We start from the raw sequence: 17353 nt of genomic DNA, 5'->3' as shown, positions 1-17353 counted from the left end.
CTACCCGGGTGTGAAAAGAAGGTGCTTTAGATGTAACTCGGAGGAACACCTTGGGGCAGATTGCCCTCGAACACAATGCAGAAATTGCAAAGCATCAAAACATAAAATAGAAAGCTGTACGGAACCTTGTCTGAAGTGTGGGGATCTGACCCACAAAGTGGACACATGCCCAAACAGGACACTCTCAGAAGCAACTGGAGGGACCATAACACCGATTAGGGCTATACCCATCGGGAAGCCTGAGACAGTAGCAAGGAGCGATTTTCTGGAGCTCTGCCAACAGGCTGAAAAGGGAGCATCAACAGAAAACACAACCTCCACAAAAACCCAAAAGATACCCAAGGCAAGCCGCCATACGCAGGATAGCATAGCCAGCATCAAAGTGGCAAACCATGAAACGTGCAGGAAAGAGGAAGAAGTCACACCCAGCGCCCCAACAAAGCACACAAGAGAAACGGAATCAAAAGAAAAGAAAAAAGCAAAACGAAGCAGCCTGATGTCATCAGAGGACGAGACAGAGTATACCCATACTACAGGTCGACGTCAAACAATAGGCACAAAGCCCCTCGACAATGACATAACAATGCTAGAGAGCCTACCCCCAGTACGGGATCAACCGGCAGAACCACAAGTCCACGAAATGGACTCTGAAGACGAAGGGGAGAGGGACTCCCCAAACAGGCTTGTCATTGACTCGGGTGCTGAAAGTGCAACTAGCACCGACGAGGAAACAGAACTGGCCTGCATAGAACAACCAACAGATAATGCCCCCCCCCTCATACTAACACCAACATGGAAGTTAAAATCGCAACCTTAAACACTAACGGACTACGCAACCCCTTTGCACAAAGCGTTGTCTGGAGGCTAATGTTAACACACAAAATCAATATCCTCCTGATACAAGAAACCCATTTCTATAAGCACTGGGACGTGGAGAACTTCTCGAGAAGCTATCCGGTCACCAGCTACTGGTGCTTCGGGGACGCTCACTCGCGAGGGGTGGGGATACTAATTCTCCCCCCAATCGCAGGGGGGTTCTTCAACGTCCAAAAAGACGCCACAGGACGCCTAGTAATGGTGGACTGGAAGTACGGTGGCCGTACCATCCGACTTGCTGCAGTTTACGCCCCGAACAATCCACACCACAGAACTGGTCTCTTCTCTGCCCTTGAAAACTATCTCCTGGGAGCAGAACACCTAATAGTTGCAGGAGACTGGAACTGTGTGGAAGACACACGTCTAGACAAAATCGGTGGGAATCCAAACACCGGAACTGGCGGCATTGCCGCTTTAAAACGATGCTGTATTAATTTTGATCTCGTCGATATCTGGAGGCGGAATAACCCCTCCAAAGTAGAAACTACGTGGTGCTGCGGCCAGATAGCAACAAGACTAGACAGGGTGTACGTGTCCCAAAACTTGGAACAATATGTTCAGAGGATATGTCACACCGCAGTGCACAACATGACAACCAACCACAAAATGGTCATACTCAAAATCACGCTCCCGGAGTTATGGAAACAGCCAGAGGGCCTTGGAGGCTTCCTCCCACCTTTCCCAGTCTTTTTAGCGACCAGCTACAGAACCTCTGTGACAGATGGACAAATACCAACTGGGACTGGGAAAACTGGCTGAGCTTCAAGTGGCAGGCTAGGGAACTGTTCCAAAAATGCGGGCGCGAAAAGGCCTACCAACAACGCAAACGGCTGAGGGATCTCTACAGGGAATTCGGCTGGTACCGGACAAACGAACGGAGCGGAGTTCCCTGCAGACATCTTATCAGGCAAGTAGAAATAGAGCTGCAGCAAGAGCGGCAGAGTAGAGTCGAGGACCTCGATTTTCGAACAAGACTCTATCTCAGAAATTTGGAAACACCTTCCGCCGCATTCTACAACCAACAACGGGTGGCGGCTATGACAAGAAAACGATTTACCAGATCGAAGAGAAGGGCCAGATTCTACACTCAACCCACGAAATACTCCGTCGCTTTCATCAGCAGTATATCGGCATCTTCTCTGACCAGCAAGGCACAGATGACTTCAGTGAGTGGGATGCAACACGTTTTCCTGATCATCTCAGTGCCCTACATGACAGGCCGATAACTGCAGACAAAATAAAGGCTACATGCAAAATGATGAAAACAAAGAAGACTCCAGGGCCAGACGGACTGGGGATAGAATTCTATAGATCTATCTGGGAATTTGCAGTGGCAGCATTAATAAACATCTTTAACGAATTTCTCACTTCGGGAAACATCCCCGAGGAATTCGTTAAGAGCTATACCATATTTATCCCCAAGAAAGACCGAGATCGGACTTTGTCGAATAACTGGCGTCCAATCTCCTTAACCAATTTAGACTATAAGATCTTTGCAAAAATTATTTGCACACGCCTTAAGAGCGGTATCGAAAATATAATAACAAGCTCACAGGTCTACGGGATCCCCGGTAGATCTATGGAACTCAATCTCTTCTTGTTAAGAGACTTGATCAGACTGGATAAGGAAAAAAAATACCCCCTGGCACTTCTCTCCACCGACCTGGAGAAAGTGTTTGACAGAGTCAACCACAGGTACTTGCAGAACATCCTCCAAAAAACAGGCGTGGGCCCGAGACTTCGGCATAAAATTAAAAACATGTACGCGGAAGCCACGACTCAACTATCTATTAATGGGTTTCTGACAGAACCAATCTGCATAAAGAGAGGGGTTAGGCAAGGCTGCCTGCTAAGCCCCCTCCTCTTCTCCCTACCTAGTATTAGAACCCCTAATCAAAAGAATTGATAATACCCCTTCAATTAATGGTATTCCACTGCTCCAAGTCTCCAGACAATGCAAAATAGTAGCATATGCAAACGATGTAGTAGCCACACTCAGAGATTCTGAGTCCATCTATATCTATCGGCACATGCTGCAAAAGTTCAGCATAGTCAGTGGTCTTCGCGTTAACGCACAAAAAAACTAAAATCAAAAGTTTTGGAAATTTCCATAGCACTGGACTTCCCTACGGTTTAACGCTACAGACACAGCCCCTAACAATACTAGGCGTGCCTTTTTCAGACACCCTAGCACTACCAATCCAAAAATTGCAGGAGACAAGCAGGGACAGGATAAGGCTGTTCAAACCAACCTTTTTCTCCTTTTATGGCAGAGCGACAGTAATAAGAACAATCGTCACCCCAATGCTGATGCACACTGTCACAAGAAAATAAATTATCAAAAGAACTCATTTATTTCTTCTGGAATGGGAGAAAACACGAAGTAAAGAAAGAATACCTACAACTCAAACAGGAAGAAGGGGGTTACGCTCTGCCCGATCACAAAAGCTTGCTACAAGCAAACACGTTCAAAACCATACGGAAGGCCTTAAACTCCAACCACATTTCTGGCCTGCTAATTAGATACTTTATAGGACTTTTCCTCCCCCTCTTTGGGATCACGGACTATGCTAGACCCCGCTCAAGGGGGGTGCCTAAGTGGTACCGTACATTAGTTAAATCGATCACAACACTCAGAGACAGAGGAATAGTAATCCTCACACAGAAACCCAAAGCAGTATACTGGGATTTCTTCCAACTTTCCAGGAGTGATGCACCCAATCTCAGGACAAATAATGAAATTCTCTTCAGAAATATCAAAAACAGCTGGGGACAGCCTTTTCATCAGGATCTAACCTGGAGAATAGCATATGGGCAGCTCCCGGTGAAACAGGTGAAATCCCGTTATGTACCTACCCTTCTGCGATGTCTGCCGGGACGTGGAAACGGTGGACCATTTCTTTTATTTTTGCCCACCAGCCCAAAGCATCTGGCGGAGACTCAGCACAGCATTGGGAATCCCCATGCTGACAGTAGAAGAGGTCGTATGGCTACAATTCCCCCCACCAGTCCAAAAAACCCAAAACCTAATCAACGTGTTAAAATATCACATTTGGAAGGTACGGAAAAAATCCCAGGTACGAGACGCAAATTTAATGTATGCAAGAATAAGGAAAGGTTTCTTTTTCTACCTACCCAAATTTCTTGCGCAAGAAAGGCACTTACTAGGAGATTTTAAATTTGTGAATCAATACCGCAAACCACCGACAATATGCTTTCTTATACAGGGACTCATCAAGCCCTGTATATCTCTTTAGAACCCACCAAACCCCACCAACCCCCCCCCCCTAGGAAAAAGAATAACCACTGTCTTCCCTAGCCACAAAGCTTTCGCTGGCACGGTTTCTTTTACTCCAAATAAGGGGGGTAGAGCTGAGAACCCGGGCTGCGAAGGCTTACAGCGAGGCGGTGCCGCTCCTCGCGAGCGGCATCTCCCGGGCCAGTCTCTACCCCATTCTAAGTCCCAATGGTACCAGGTCTATAAGTCCCTATTCATTTCAACTCACCGGACCTTAAGTCCTGTTATTTTATTATTTGAATTTTTTTAAATTTAAATAATAAAATTTATATTTTAAATGTATTCAAAAAAAAAAAAAAAGGGAAAACGGAAAAAAAAATCCTTTTTTATTATTATTATTATTTTTTAATTTTTTTTCACTCCGGACCCTAAGGTCGACCTCTATGATCAATTCATATATTTAGCCCGGACCATAAGTCCTCAGTTCCTCAAAAACAGCAGTAAAATTTAATTACCGGAATACAAATAAGGATATTATATTTAGTAAATTATTAATCTGGATAAAATCATATGCGAACTCTAGACAAAAGTCTATGTTTAACCTTTTTTTTTTTCTGAACAGATAAATGGAGATTATGTGTTACAGACCAATTAGCCTAATACGGCTAAACAGGTTGACTGAGGCCTCTTTTACCTCCTACTATCCTACTCTATCTTACATCATACTCCTCTCTTACTGTCTGCTGACCCTCAGCATGCTTTATTCTCCAAAGGCCAATGATGAGAGACATGAACTCCCATTCTACCTCAAAAAAGGTCGAAACCGGTCTGGGTAGTGGCCCCTTGCCTTTAATACAAAACATCATACATCCCCTTCTTGGAGATGTGTTTTGGCATTAAGGGTAAACATTACGATTAGTGATCGGAGCTTGTTCCACCTCTACCACGAGTTGCCTTGGTCTTGCACTACCTGTAGGATCAGCTAGTCTTGCATCACTTGCAGGCGCAAACTTGACATTTTTGCCTGTTTGCTTACTTGGGAAAAATGGAGTAAAACCAGGTTTAAAATTGCTTGGTATCTTTAACATGTAGGATGTGTCTTTTTCCAAAGAATCCTATGTTTGAAGGAGATGGCACATTCATCAAGTCTGGGGTGTTATGGCTTAAGTAATCTAACAGTCTACATTTTCATCATGGCAGACAATCACAGATCTTCCAGTTTGGCCAAAGCATGATGGAACACAGGTACAGGAAAGAAGCATGTACTTTGCAGAAATCAGAAAAGAATAAAGTTTATTAATCAGACAAAAAAAAAAAAAAAGCCACTCTTAGATCAATAGATTTAAGTAACATGGAGATTCATTCAGAAAAAGAAACCTTAGACATACTAGATAGTGATACAGTTCACAACTTTTTTTTGGGAGACTGGCAATGGGGAAACTCGATTACTGTTAATGACCCTTAAATTAAAGTTGCCAAGAAATTATATACTTGGTTTAATCCTTTATCCAAGTGCAAGCAAACAAGTTTGCACCTGAACTATTTTCAAGACTGGGATAATTCGTATAAAGCAGCTAAGACTTCACATCACTTGCCTTAGTATCCCATAATGCAAAGCACATCTCCTTGCACTTGGATAAAGGATTAAACCAAGTATATAATTTCTTGGTATCTTTAATTTATAGTATAATCAAGTTAAAATAACTTCCAACAGACTTCTCTAAATTAACTTTATAGTTATCCAACACTCGCAAATTTTTCTCAAATTTGCGAGTCCCTTGTTCTTCTTGTTTAATAATCTTGTAGAACTAGAAAATACCACCGTGGAATGTATATACATGCTATTATAATTGTTACTTTAAATTGATATGGATTTTCTGATAACTATATAAAAAATAATTTTATTGCATTTTGTTCTGATGGAGCTAGTGTAATGTTAGGAAACAAATCAGGTGTTGCAATCAAACTTCTACAAAAATTTCCCAATGTTGTGATTTGGCATTGAGCTCATCATTTACAATTAGTGCAATGCCAAATTGCGCTAATTGTAAACATCATTTTAATGTTTTTTAACGAATCAATACCATGATTCGATAAAAAACATTAAAGAAATAAAATCATTTTGAAATATTTATGGATAAATTATATGCTTTTTATCATCAATCACCAAAAAATCAACGAGAATTAAATACGATTGCAAAAGCCCTTGGTATCTAAATTTTAAAGATCGGCCGTGTGTTTGGAACATGATGGGCAGCTTGCAGTTTACAAACGGCTCTTGCTTTGTGGAAAAATTACCCAGCTTTTCAATTTCCAAAAATTTCAATTTGGAATTTTTAAAAGATCTAGCATTATAGATTGATATCCTACAGGAATTATCACATCTGTCAGAAGCTCTACAAAGTCGCAATATAAGTATTATAAGGGCTAAGTTAGGCCTTTTTTTCCTTTCTTTTTTTTTCTCGACGATGCGAGCCCTTTGTTAAAATTTCCATAGCTCACCACTGCCTATAACTATCCTCAACCTGAGCATACAATTTACACATTAACTGAAAACCACAACACACTTTCATTGTTGATACATCACATATTTCCTCCAGCTGTCTATCCCTCAATGTCTTCAATAAACCTACACATACTGCCAAGTACATATACATCTAAGAATCTTATTACCATGCAACACAAAAATTAGATTTCATTAACACCTCTAAAGAGAGAACAATAACACAATAACAATTTACTTAAATGAGAAAGTTTCAAGAAATGAAATGAAAATCATGAGTAAAATATTTATAAACAAATCACAACAAAAAAAATAAATAAATAAAATAAGTCCACAAAATTCTCAAAGAACATATGTAAAAAAATAATAAAAAAATAGAATATGGCTCCATTTCATAAAAGGGATATCCAAATATCAAAACAAATATAATAAAATAAAAATAAATAAATGCAGTGCCTCACAAACCTTAATGCTACCTTTAACAGAATTTAACCTAAATACAATGACATTATTTCAATTAATTTTCTGCACCTCCACATGACAGAAGTATGACAGTGTTTTTTGGGTTACAGAAACATCAGCCTTTATTAATCTGCTGTCTGAAACTGACACTGCTAGGTTGTCAATACTCTGTTAAGAGTGTGCGTCTTTATTAGTCTACATTACTTTTAGTATACTTTCATATAAACAAGCAAAAAAGAAATGCGATTGCCAAAAGTAGTTCTACTGATTTAAATCAGTGGTTCTTAAACTGTGGGTTGCAATCTCCAGAGGAGTCACAAAAGAGATTCTGGGGTTGCATCAAACATTGATAATGTGAATAAATTAAATATTCATTGTAGAACTATTGAAATTATTATTCACTAAAACCTTTCATTCTACCTTTTCTTATTTTTATCTGCATATGTAATATTTGTAAACTATAAAAATTTAATTATATAATATTAAATATAACTGTATGTGTAAAAGTGCAAAATTATTAGTGATCCTTGGCAGTACTGCCAGGGGTTGCTAATAATTTTGTCTTATGAAAGGGGGTTCACAAAGAAAAATAATAATAGTAAATAAATACTGACAAATCGGCCCTTCAGAACACACGCAATTTATAGACAAAAAATACTAACTGTGGTGGTGGTGGATGGCGCTGATGTAGAAGATTGGTAGTAGAGGTTCGGTGTAGTGGTGGAGACAGAGTTGTACAGTGGGTGTCCTCCCACGACGAGTCTTCGGACTCCTTGGAGGTGTCACGAATAATAATAATAAAAATAAGAGCCTTAAAGCACAGGCTCTTATTTATTATTATTATTTTAAAAATCGAATACACTTTTTTTTTTCATGAACAAATCTTCATATTATTCTAATTTTTTTTTTGAAAAAAAAAAATTGTTTAAAATGAATGTTTCTCACCATTTTCTCCCATTTGTTCTGCTATCTTTATTAAATCAGAACCACCTACTAATCCTAATTTTACTGTGCTTTTCAACTGCTGTAAAAACATCCACATCTCTGAAGAAATTTTCTGAAAAATAAAACTGAACTTAAATTTTGTGTTAAAATAAAATGTGTTAAATTTTGTATGTCTGCATATATTAAAATTAATTAATCTTATAAACTACTAATTTTTCAAGCAATAAATTTTTCTGAATTTTGACAATGGCAGCCAAATGATTTTACTTATCTCAGATGCAAAGTAGTATAGCACAAGGTCCTATGTAAACATAGTTAACCACATGTTTAGCTCACATGAAAGGACAATAACAGTTCATATATGAAATTAACTTCATGACTGCTTTTCTGTATTAAGAGGGACAGACTGCCAACACATGACCATAGTATTACTCGTTATTTGATGTCTTACAGTCATTATACAATAGTAGTTAAAATGGTGAGCAGTATAACCAACTTTTGGTGGCTATATAGTTTACCATTTGGCTATTTGCATACAGAAATTGACCGCTGTCTTTCTTCTCCACCTTTAGCAACAACTGTTCCAACAGAAACTGTCATGTCAGGCAGATCAAATCTCTCCATTTCTTTCTATCCTCCCAAATTCTTTCTTCATGAACACTGTGATAGTTCAGGTTTCCATTTTTTAGATCTTCTCTTATCTGGTCTTCCTCTTGGTCGCTTCCTGTAAAATTTCATTTCATTCATTCTTCTTGGTATTCTAAGCTCATTCTTATTAGATATCCACTTCGAATTAGAGTTCATAAGCATTTCGTGAACGCTTAGTCCTAAATTATGCCTAATGTCCACATTTCTTATTCTGTCTTTCCTTATTTTTGCCAACATTCTCCTTAAAACTTTCATTTCCACTGCTTGTATTCTATTCACGTCTCTTTTTCAGTTAGTCTCCATGTCTCTGCTGCATAGGTCAAAAATGGGCAAAAAGTAACTTTTTAACTCAACTGCTTTCAGTAAAAAAAGAAAAAGAAATTGCTGTACTACCATATGCAGAAAACATTACCATCTGTTATAAAATGTGTGAAAACAAGAATAAAATTCGATAAAATTTAATATACGACTTAAATCAACAAAAACACTCCAAGTTCTGTTGTTACTGATGCTGTATCCAATCTGTTTCCATTGCCAGTTCATATACTACAGTATTCTTTCTCAGATTGCATTAAAACTGATGAAGGTGTGCTGAAAATCTGTGATAATCATCATAAAGAAATTGAGGTGGAACCATGTAACTTACACTTAGTCCTCACGAAGTGTTATACACATATTACAATGCTGCTGCATCATTTGCAATCCTCTGAGAAAAAAGTCTTTCTTTTGTTGCACAAACCAGTCAGTTTTGTTCTAAGTGTTTACAGAACTTTTCAGTCACCCCCCCCCCTTTGTAGTACCAATATTGCAAGCTGCATTATTATTTTCTAAGATTGTTATCTAGGAAATTGAACCCAAGGATGGAAAAATTTAAACATTTTTTTGAAATACAGCATTCCAATAAATTCTTCATATTAAATCTAATCTGAGTTAGTTTTGATCTGAACTGAATAGAAAATGGAAATTAAATCAAGAGTGTAGGGGTGCATGGAAAATGAGAAGAAGCAGGAAACCAAGAGAGCAAAGGATGCGCGTGTGTGTATATATATATATATATATATATATATATATATATACAGAATTAATGTAGCTGTGACAAGTGACATGGATAGAGTTTTTATGATTTTTTTTTAATAATGGAAGAGTGTTTGTTTGAGAAAATGATAAACTATGACAATGAAGATATCAAACTGCAAGATGATAGTGATGGCGGCTATAAATTACATGAGATAGAGTGAATCTGATAGCAAAATATCTGAGAGAGAAATGTTTGACACAATGATAGGGGAAGGAAAGATGAGTAGTCATAATGAATTATATTATAACAAAAATGTGCAGAGGAGAGCTATATGAAAAATGCATACATTTGGAAATATGCTATTCTCTGAACAAGTTGTGCTGAAAATGAGGAAGATTTGTAGGGAAGGTGGCAAGGATCATAGCCTGAGAGGTTGTATAGTACATCAGAGTGGGTAGCCATTAGTAAATAATGGCAGAAACAACTAAGGCTACTATGAGGTCAGTGTATTATATTTATCAATTACATGCTTTCTTCTGATTGATATGTCTGCTTAAAAAACAAAACATAAAATAAATAAATAAAACACCAAGTTTTTGGGAGGAAACCCTGAAATCCCTCTCTACACAGAGACAGAAAAGTAATAACATGGTATGGACAGTGTGCTGCTTTTTCTAAACACAAATCCTAGAAGTAATGGTGATGAGGATATGATAGAAAAAGACCAGAGAAAATTCACAAAGGTGGTCGGTGGTCTTTGGAATGTGGAGTATGAGAACCGATTGGGAAAATGTAAATTGCAAAGCCTAGTGAATAGGAGGAGGAGATATGATTGAGAAATATAAGCTAGTCAGGGGTTGTAATCTGGTTAACACAGAGGAGATTTTTCATAGAATGGGAAAATGGTGTAGAACAAGAGGCCAATGCTGGAAATTGTATACGGAGGGTGTGAGCAAAGGAGTAAGTAGAAGTTTTTTTTGTCTGGACAATGATTGGTGAGTGGAATGCATTGCCTGGGTGTGTTGTAAATTTAGACACATTGAATCAGTTTAAAGCATGGTTGGATGAGCATAGACAAAATAATTTGCATGCTCTAATTATAGATCAATAAAATGAACATTGGGGATGTTTAAGGGTCAAAGCTGTATAACTGAGGGGAGACCTCCACATTGTCTTTAAAGGAATGCAGAGAACCGACCAGGGCTTCTTAACAAATGTCCAATCCTCACCTTCTCATGATGCACCCTGTTAGGTATCTACTTGGATACTGAACAAACGAGGATGGGCTAGTAATTTGAGATTTAGCTGGCCAAATTGTATTCTTATTGGCTTAAACCAAAATACAAAATGATGGTACAACGTGACACAATTTCATCCAGGCTGGGGCTTTGCCCAGTTAAACAAGGCCCCTATTGTTTTTGCCAGTGAACCAGGGCAAACGGCGAAAAGTCAGCTACTGGAACAAATCTGAAAACACACCCCAACTCAACATCACCAGAGTTAAAGATCGGTACTATCAACATAAGAAGCCTGAATGTCAAAGAAATGGAGCTAGCTAAGGAATTACATAAGTACCAGATAGAAATAATAGGGCTGACTGAAACAAAAAAGACAAAAACTGGCAAGATCTTTCTGAGCAATAAATACAAAATGATATATTCAGTCAATGACAATCAAGGAAAAGAAGGAGTAGCCATGGTATTCAATACAAAATACGAGGCTAATCTTCTTGAATGGCAGGAAGTCTCAAGTAGAGTGATGTGGGTAAATATGAGAATGTGAACTGGACAATGAGACTTATTTGTGCCTATTGTCACACAGAAGTTTCTACTAAGGTAGAAGTGGAGGAATTTTTTGAGGCTTTAGATAAAGCAACTGACACAATGAAAAAGAAAAAGTTGGTCCTTGTTGGGGATCTAAATAGCAGAGTAGGAAATGATGGTCAGATATACAAAAATATTTTGGGAAAATTTGGAGAAAAGAGCAAAGCTAATAATAATGGTAAATACCTGTTGGATTTCTGCTCAGAAAATGTACTGGTTATTACTAACACCATGTTCTGACATAAAAATGTGCACAAATTCACATGGAGAGAAGATGCAAAGAATAAGCAAAGTCTCATTGACTATGTTATTGTCGATAGTGATTTTTTCTCCCTGGTGCAGGACACTAGAGTGTACAGAGGATTTGAAATTGGAAGCGATCACTATTTAGTCTTGAGAAGGATAAAATTGAATTTCATTTTGAAAAGAAAAAACATGTAAGAAAGTTTTAAAGTGAATAAAAGTTGAGCAACTCTCAGATGTGAACTGTAGACTAAAATACACAAAGATTATTGAAGAAAAAATGAAAGAGTTTGAGAACAGGAACCAAACCTTGAAGATTCAGTGGCAAGCCTAGAAGAAAACCCTGGTTGATTCAGCCAAAGAGGCATCTGGTGAGGTTATCTGGGATAGAAAAATCAGAACTCCATGGTGGACACAGAAAGTTAAAGAGGCAGTGAAGAAAAAGAAGAAACATATCAAAAGTTCCTGACAAATAAGTCAGCTTGTGCTCTTAGAGAATACAGAGACAAATGTAAGAAAGCTAAAAACTGTGTAAACTAGCTAAACAAAAGTCATGGGAAGACTTTGGTAAGAACATAGAAAATAAATATCAAGAAGGTGGCAAGATATTCTGAAGGTTGTTGAAGAAGCTCAGAAATGGATGAAAGAGTGTTGTAAAAGGAATTAGAAATGATAAAGGTGACATGAAAACTGGAGAAAAAGATATCCTTGAAGTATGGAGTAATTACTTCAAAAAATTGCTAAATGAAACAAGTAGTGATAGCAAAGTGGTGAAAAACACTCAACAGGCATACAGTGAGAAATACATATCCATCTTTGAAGTAGAAAACGCCATCAAAGGCTTGAAATGTAGAAAGGCAGCAGGAATAGATGATATTCGACCAGAAATGCTGAAGTATGGAGGTATAAAATTCCTATGATGACTTCTAAGGCCGAACAGGCTAAAATAGGCCTAAATACTTGATATGCGTGATGATGATGATAAAATTTCGACAGTGACTGAGCTGCATAGTTCCAAAGGCCTGGACAGAGGAACGAAATCCTGATGATTGAGTAGTGCTCTCATAAGTACCCATATATAAAAAGGAAAATAAAACTGAATGTGAGAATTACAGAGGTATATTCCTACTGAGTGTTCCTGGTAAGATTTATGCAAGTATACTTGAGAAACCGTTCAGAAGAATTGCGGAAGAAAAGCATGAAGAAAAAGCTGGATTCAGGCCAAATAGAGGCTGTCAAGATCAGATCTTCACTTTACAACAAATAGTTGAGAAATCATGGGAATATAACAAAGATCTGGAAAAGGCATATGACAAGGAGCCAAGAGAGAAGCTATTCAATATGCTACAGCTATATGGTGTTAATGGGGCATTATATCAAGCAATACTTAGTCTTTATTTGAGTTGTAAGTCAGCAATTAGAATTGAAGGAAGTACAGGAAGGTGGTTTAATGTTAAATCTGTTGTCAGACAAGGATGTACATTATCCCCTCTGTTATTCATTATCTATATGGATCACATTATGAAGGAAAGTGGTATTAAACCTGATATCAAAATTGGAGATGTTAATGTCAGCTCTTTGCTTTATGCAGACGATGTTATACTTCTAAATAAATCCGCTACAAGTGTGCAAGATTCTCTGACTAAATTGAATAACTGTTGTAATAGATATGGTATGATGGTCAGCATTAAAAAGACAAAGACAATGAAAATAGGTAGAATTGTTGAAAATGTCAACTGTGTTGTGAACGGGGAACCTGTGGAACAAGTAAAACATTTCAGCTACTTAGGCACAATTTTTAGTGAAGATGGTAAATTAAATATGGAAATAGACAACAGAATCAACAAAGCTGGTATGGTAGGAAGTCAATTGAATAAATTCATATGGAACACTAAATTAGCCATACAAACCAGTTTTAACTTATGGATCTAAGAGCTGGATCAGAAGTAAAACACTTGACCAAAGACTAGAGACTGCAGATATTTGAGTCCTGAGAAAGATTAGGGGCATGAACAGATGGCATCAATGGCAATATCATATTAAAAATGATGATATTAGGAAAGAACTTGACATTGTCAGCATCCAAAAATGCGATAGCAGAGCTAATCTCAGATGGTATGGGCATTTAAACAGAATAGGCGAGGAAAGATTAGCAAAGCAGGTGTTCTCTGCCAGGATGGCAGGAAAATGACCCAGAGGAAGACCAAGATATAGATGGATTGATACAGTAAAAAGTGCCTTAGACAACAGAAGTGTAAGATCTGATAATGTTGGAGTCTTGACAAGTAACAGACTGATTTGGAGGAAAATTGTAGTTAGGAAGACACTGCTCTCTCTGTGAACCTGTTGTGCTGTATTGCACAGATATGGCGAGTCTGTTGTTTATTTTCATGCAACAGTGTGCTTTAGCATATAACATCTTAATAGAATGATGCCTGAGCCAAAGCTGAAGGCTTTCAAGCAGTTGAATAGGTAGGTGTGTTCAGTTTGGTCTAAAACTTATTTTTGGTGTAGTGTTACTCATTGTTTCACTGTTGCTATTGGCTATGCTTAAGAGATCCCTTATGAGGTGTAACTTTTCATGGATAGATTGTCCAGGGATGGAATGGCTTTGATGCCTATCAATTATTTCATTCGGAGTGGGTTTAAGTTTGTTGGCAATGACTTTTGATATTATTTTACAGTTGGCTTTTATGGTGGAAATGGGTCGCTAGTTTCCTCATTTTGTTGCATCTCCTTTCTTTAGAATAAGCTTAATAACTGATGTCATATTGAGTGGGAAGCCATTGGTATTGGCTTCGACGTCTGTAGAGGATAGGTCCGAGGTGTTCCCAGAAGTTCTGGTAATATTCAGTGGTGAGCACATCTATGCCAGGAGATTTATCTTTAGGTAAAGAGCTGCAGGCAGTTGTCAAATCATGTAGTGTGATGGGGAGTTCTGTCTTATGCCACATTGCTGGTGAGAGTCTTTTCACATCGGAGAGAATATATATCAGTGGCATCCATGGATATTGAGTTAATTTGGTATAAATATTTGTAGTACTGCAAGGTATATAACAGGATTTTGTCATGATTTTCTATGATGTTTCCACTATCTGTTGTTATAGCAGATATAGTGGTGCACTCTTTTTGGTATTTTTCCAGTGATAAGAAATGCTTTGTGAGTGCATCTGTGAAGTTAATGTGTTTGCATCGTGCTCTTATTAGTGCTTCTCTTGAAAGTGCTCTAGGTGTAAGTGTATGGCGACTTCTAGGGACTGGTATTCCTCAGATTCCGGGTGATGTAATTTTTGTTGTTGCAGATTTTTTAGGACTGAATGTTTATTCAAATTCCTCTGGTGACTATACTTTTGGGTAAATACCCTGACTTTGGCCTTAAAGAGTGACCACCACTCGGAAATTGATTGGGAAGTGGGCATGTCTCTGAAGAGAGGTGTGATATAATTTTTGGAGGTTCTGAGATATTCTGTATCCTGTAGTAAACTTTTATTAAATATCCAATATGCTCTTCCTTTGTGTCCGGTGTGTGTCCAGGAATGCATATGCTCAGAAGGATGGAATCATGGTCCGATGTGAGATGAATGGTATGTGATTCTCCTTACGAAGGGTATTGTGTGCATGGATCAGAGCATGATCAGAACACCTTACATAGAATTGACTGGAAAAGCACTAGTTGTCTACATCACACCAAAACATGGTATGAACGCAAATTCAAGGAAGCATGTAAGATTATAATCAACCACCCCAATCTGAACAATGATGATGATGATCTAAAAATCCCAAACATATGAAAGGCACATATTCGACCCACGGAACCTTCCTCTCCAAGAGCAACTATAAACAGGACTGTAGAAAATCCAGGATCCTAAATCAAAAATAACAATTGTAATGCTAAAAATAGGACATCATTGTTACTAAAACCATCTGTAAGAAGGAATGTTTATCCATGTTATCATAAATAGAATTTAGCTTGATGTAATTTCTAAATAATTTTTTTTTTTTTTTTTTTTTTTTACCAGAGGTCATGCCAGTAGATTAACCTGTGATCAAATTCATTGTTTCTTTACTCACTGTATGTAATGTAACTCAGCTTGTGCATTTGTATATACTCCAGATGATGATCTTAATATGAAGATCGAAACATCGAGATATTAAAAGAATTATTTTTAACTTGGTTGTAAAGTCCATAATTTCTAAAATGAATGCTGATCACCATGCAACACTAAAAGGAATTGTTTTCTATACATTTCCTTCTTGAATTTCCCAACTTAATTCTTCAATCTACTCTTCCATTTTGAAGAATATAAGGAAATATTGCAGCAGGCATTATGGATACATGTCCATACCACTGTAACTGATTTTATTCTTGATATTATTGGAATATGATAATCAGCTGTTATTTCAGTCCATGCAGTTTTATTCCCTCCACCCCTCACCTCAAATGCTTATTTTCAAAGCCTGTCAGTCTTCCTTTCATTTGATACTCTCCACAGTATAAAGAGCTATTGGGAGTATTACTGAGATATATACTTTAAATCCTTTGGAGAGAGATTTCGGATGTGTATTTTCTCAAATACTTTTAAGTCTGGTCACAGGAGCTGTCTCTAGTTTTTTTTTTTTTTTGTCACTCCCACTCAGAAAAGGTAATAAACTTAAAGCACATTTGCGCCATGAGTGAGTTAAGGATTTTGTCTTTCTTTCTTTTTTTATTTCTTTTTATTTATTTAGGTATACATATTTTACATGATGAGATTTTTGTCTATTTGCAGATATTGGTTCCTGAGATGGACTCTTTTACCAGAGCAGTTCCTTCATGAAAATGTTAAACAAACAGGATGAGTAAATATCCCTGCATGACACTTGATCAGTATTTCAGAACTTTCAACTGCTCCAAATTTTACTGTTAAAGTGGTATTTTTATAGTAATGAAGTATGATGCTTAGTACTTCTTTTTTTTTTATTTTAAAATTTCAAGCAATTTATTTCTGCTCATTCAGTCAAATTCTTTCGTAAAGTGTACAAACTAGCAGCATTATTTTTTTCCCCGACACCATTTCAGATAATATTGCTAAGGTTGCTGAGGTAGCCCATAAGATTGCTTGGCTAATTAAAAACACATTAACTTTCTTTCGCTTGGTTGAACAGCGGGAAGGAGTGATGACAAGAGGCCATCCCTGGAAGTTACGAAGGGAAACTGTGAGCAAGAGGGTAAGGAGTGGTTTCTTTGTGTGGAGGGTGGTTGAGCCATGGAATGCATTGCCTGATGGGTGGTGGGAGCGAGAACGGTCAGTGAGTTTAAAGAGTGGTATGATAGACTTTGTGTTTCTCAGGGGGGGGGACCTCCCCTCGATGAGTCTTGACTGACTTTATGTCTTAGGAAGGACCCCCCCCCCCTCGATGAGTCTTTTGACTCCTTGGAGGCCTGAATAATAATAATAATAATAATTAACAAGTAGAGATAAGGAAGTTGTCTTTCCTCTTTATAAGGCCTTGATACACTTGCATCTGGATTACTGTGCTCGTCTGGTCCCCTGGGTTTCTTAGGGGATGAGAAAGTGGTGGAGAGGATTCACAGGCAAGTGAACAAGATGGAATGT

General features: G+C 37.8%; 1 protein-coding gene across 1 annotated transcript in view; it reads right to left on the bottom strand.

The window, feature by feature from the left end:
• The window catches only part of Pmm2 (phosphomannomutase), a 246831-nt gene that overhangs the window by 192382 nt on the left and 37096 nt on the right, over nucleotides 1-17353 (bottom strand). Inside the window, exon 2 of the mRNA XM_090397842.1 lies at nucleotides 8025-8136. Within this exon, the coding sequence (XP_090253968.1) occupies nucleotides 8025-8136 (112 nt within the window). The remainder of the gene's footprint in view (nucleotides 1-8024; nucleotides 8137-17353) is intronic.

Source organism: Typopeltis vanoorti, chromosome 9 (assembly GCF_054136105.1).
Source record: "Typopeltis vanoorti isolate ZY-2024b chromosome 9, IOZ_Tvanoo_1.0, whole genome shotgun sequence".
In the NCBI taxonomy this organism is placed as follows: domain Eukaryota; kingdom Metazoa; phylum Arthropoda; class Arachnida; order Uropygi; family Thelyphonidae; genus Typopeltis; species Typopeltis vanoorti.
This window is presented reverse-complemented; position numbering and strand designations above follow the sequence as displayed.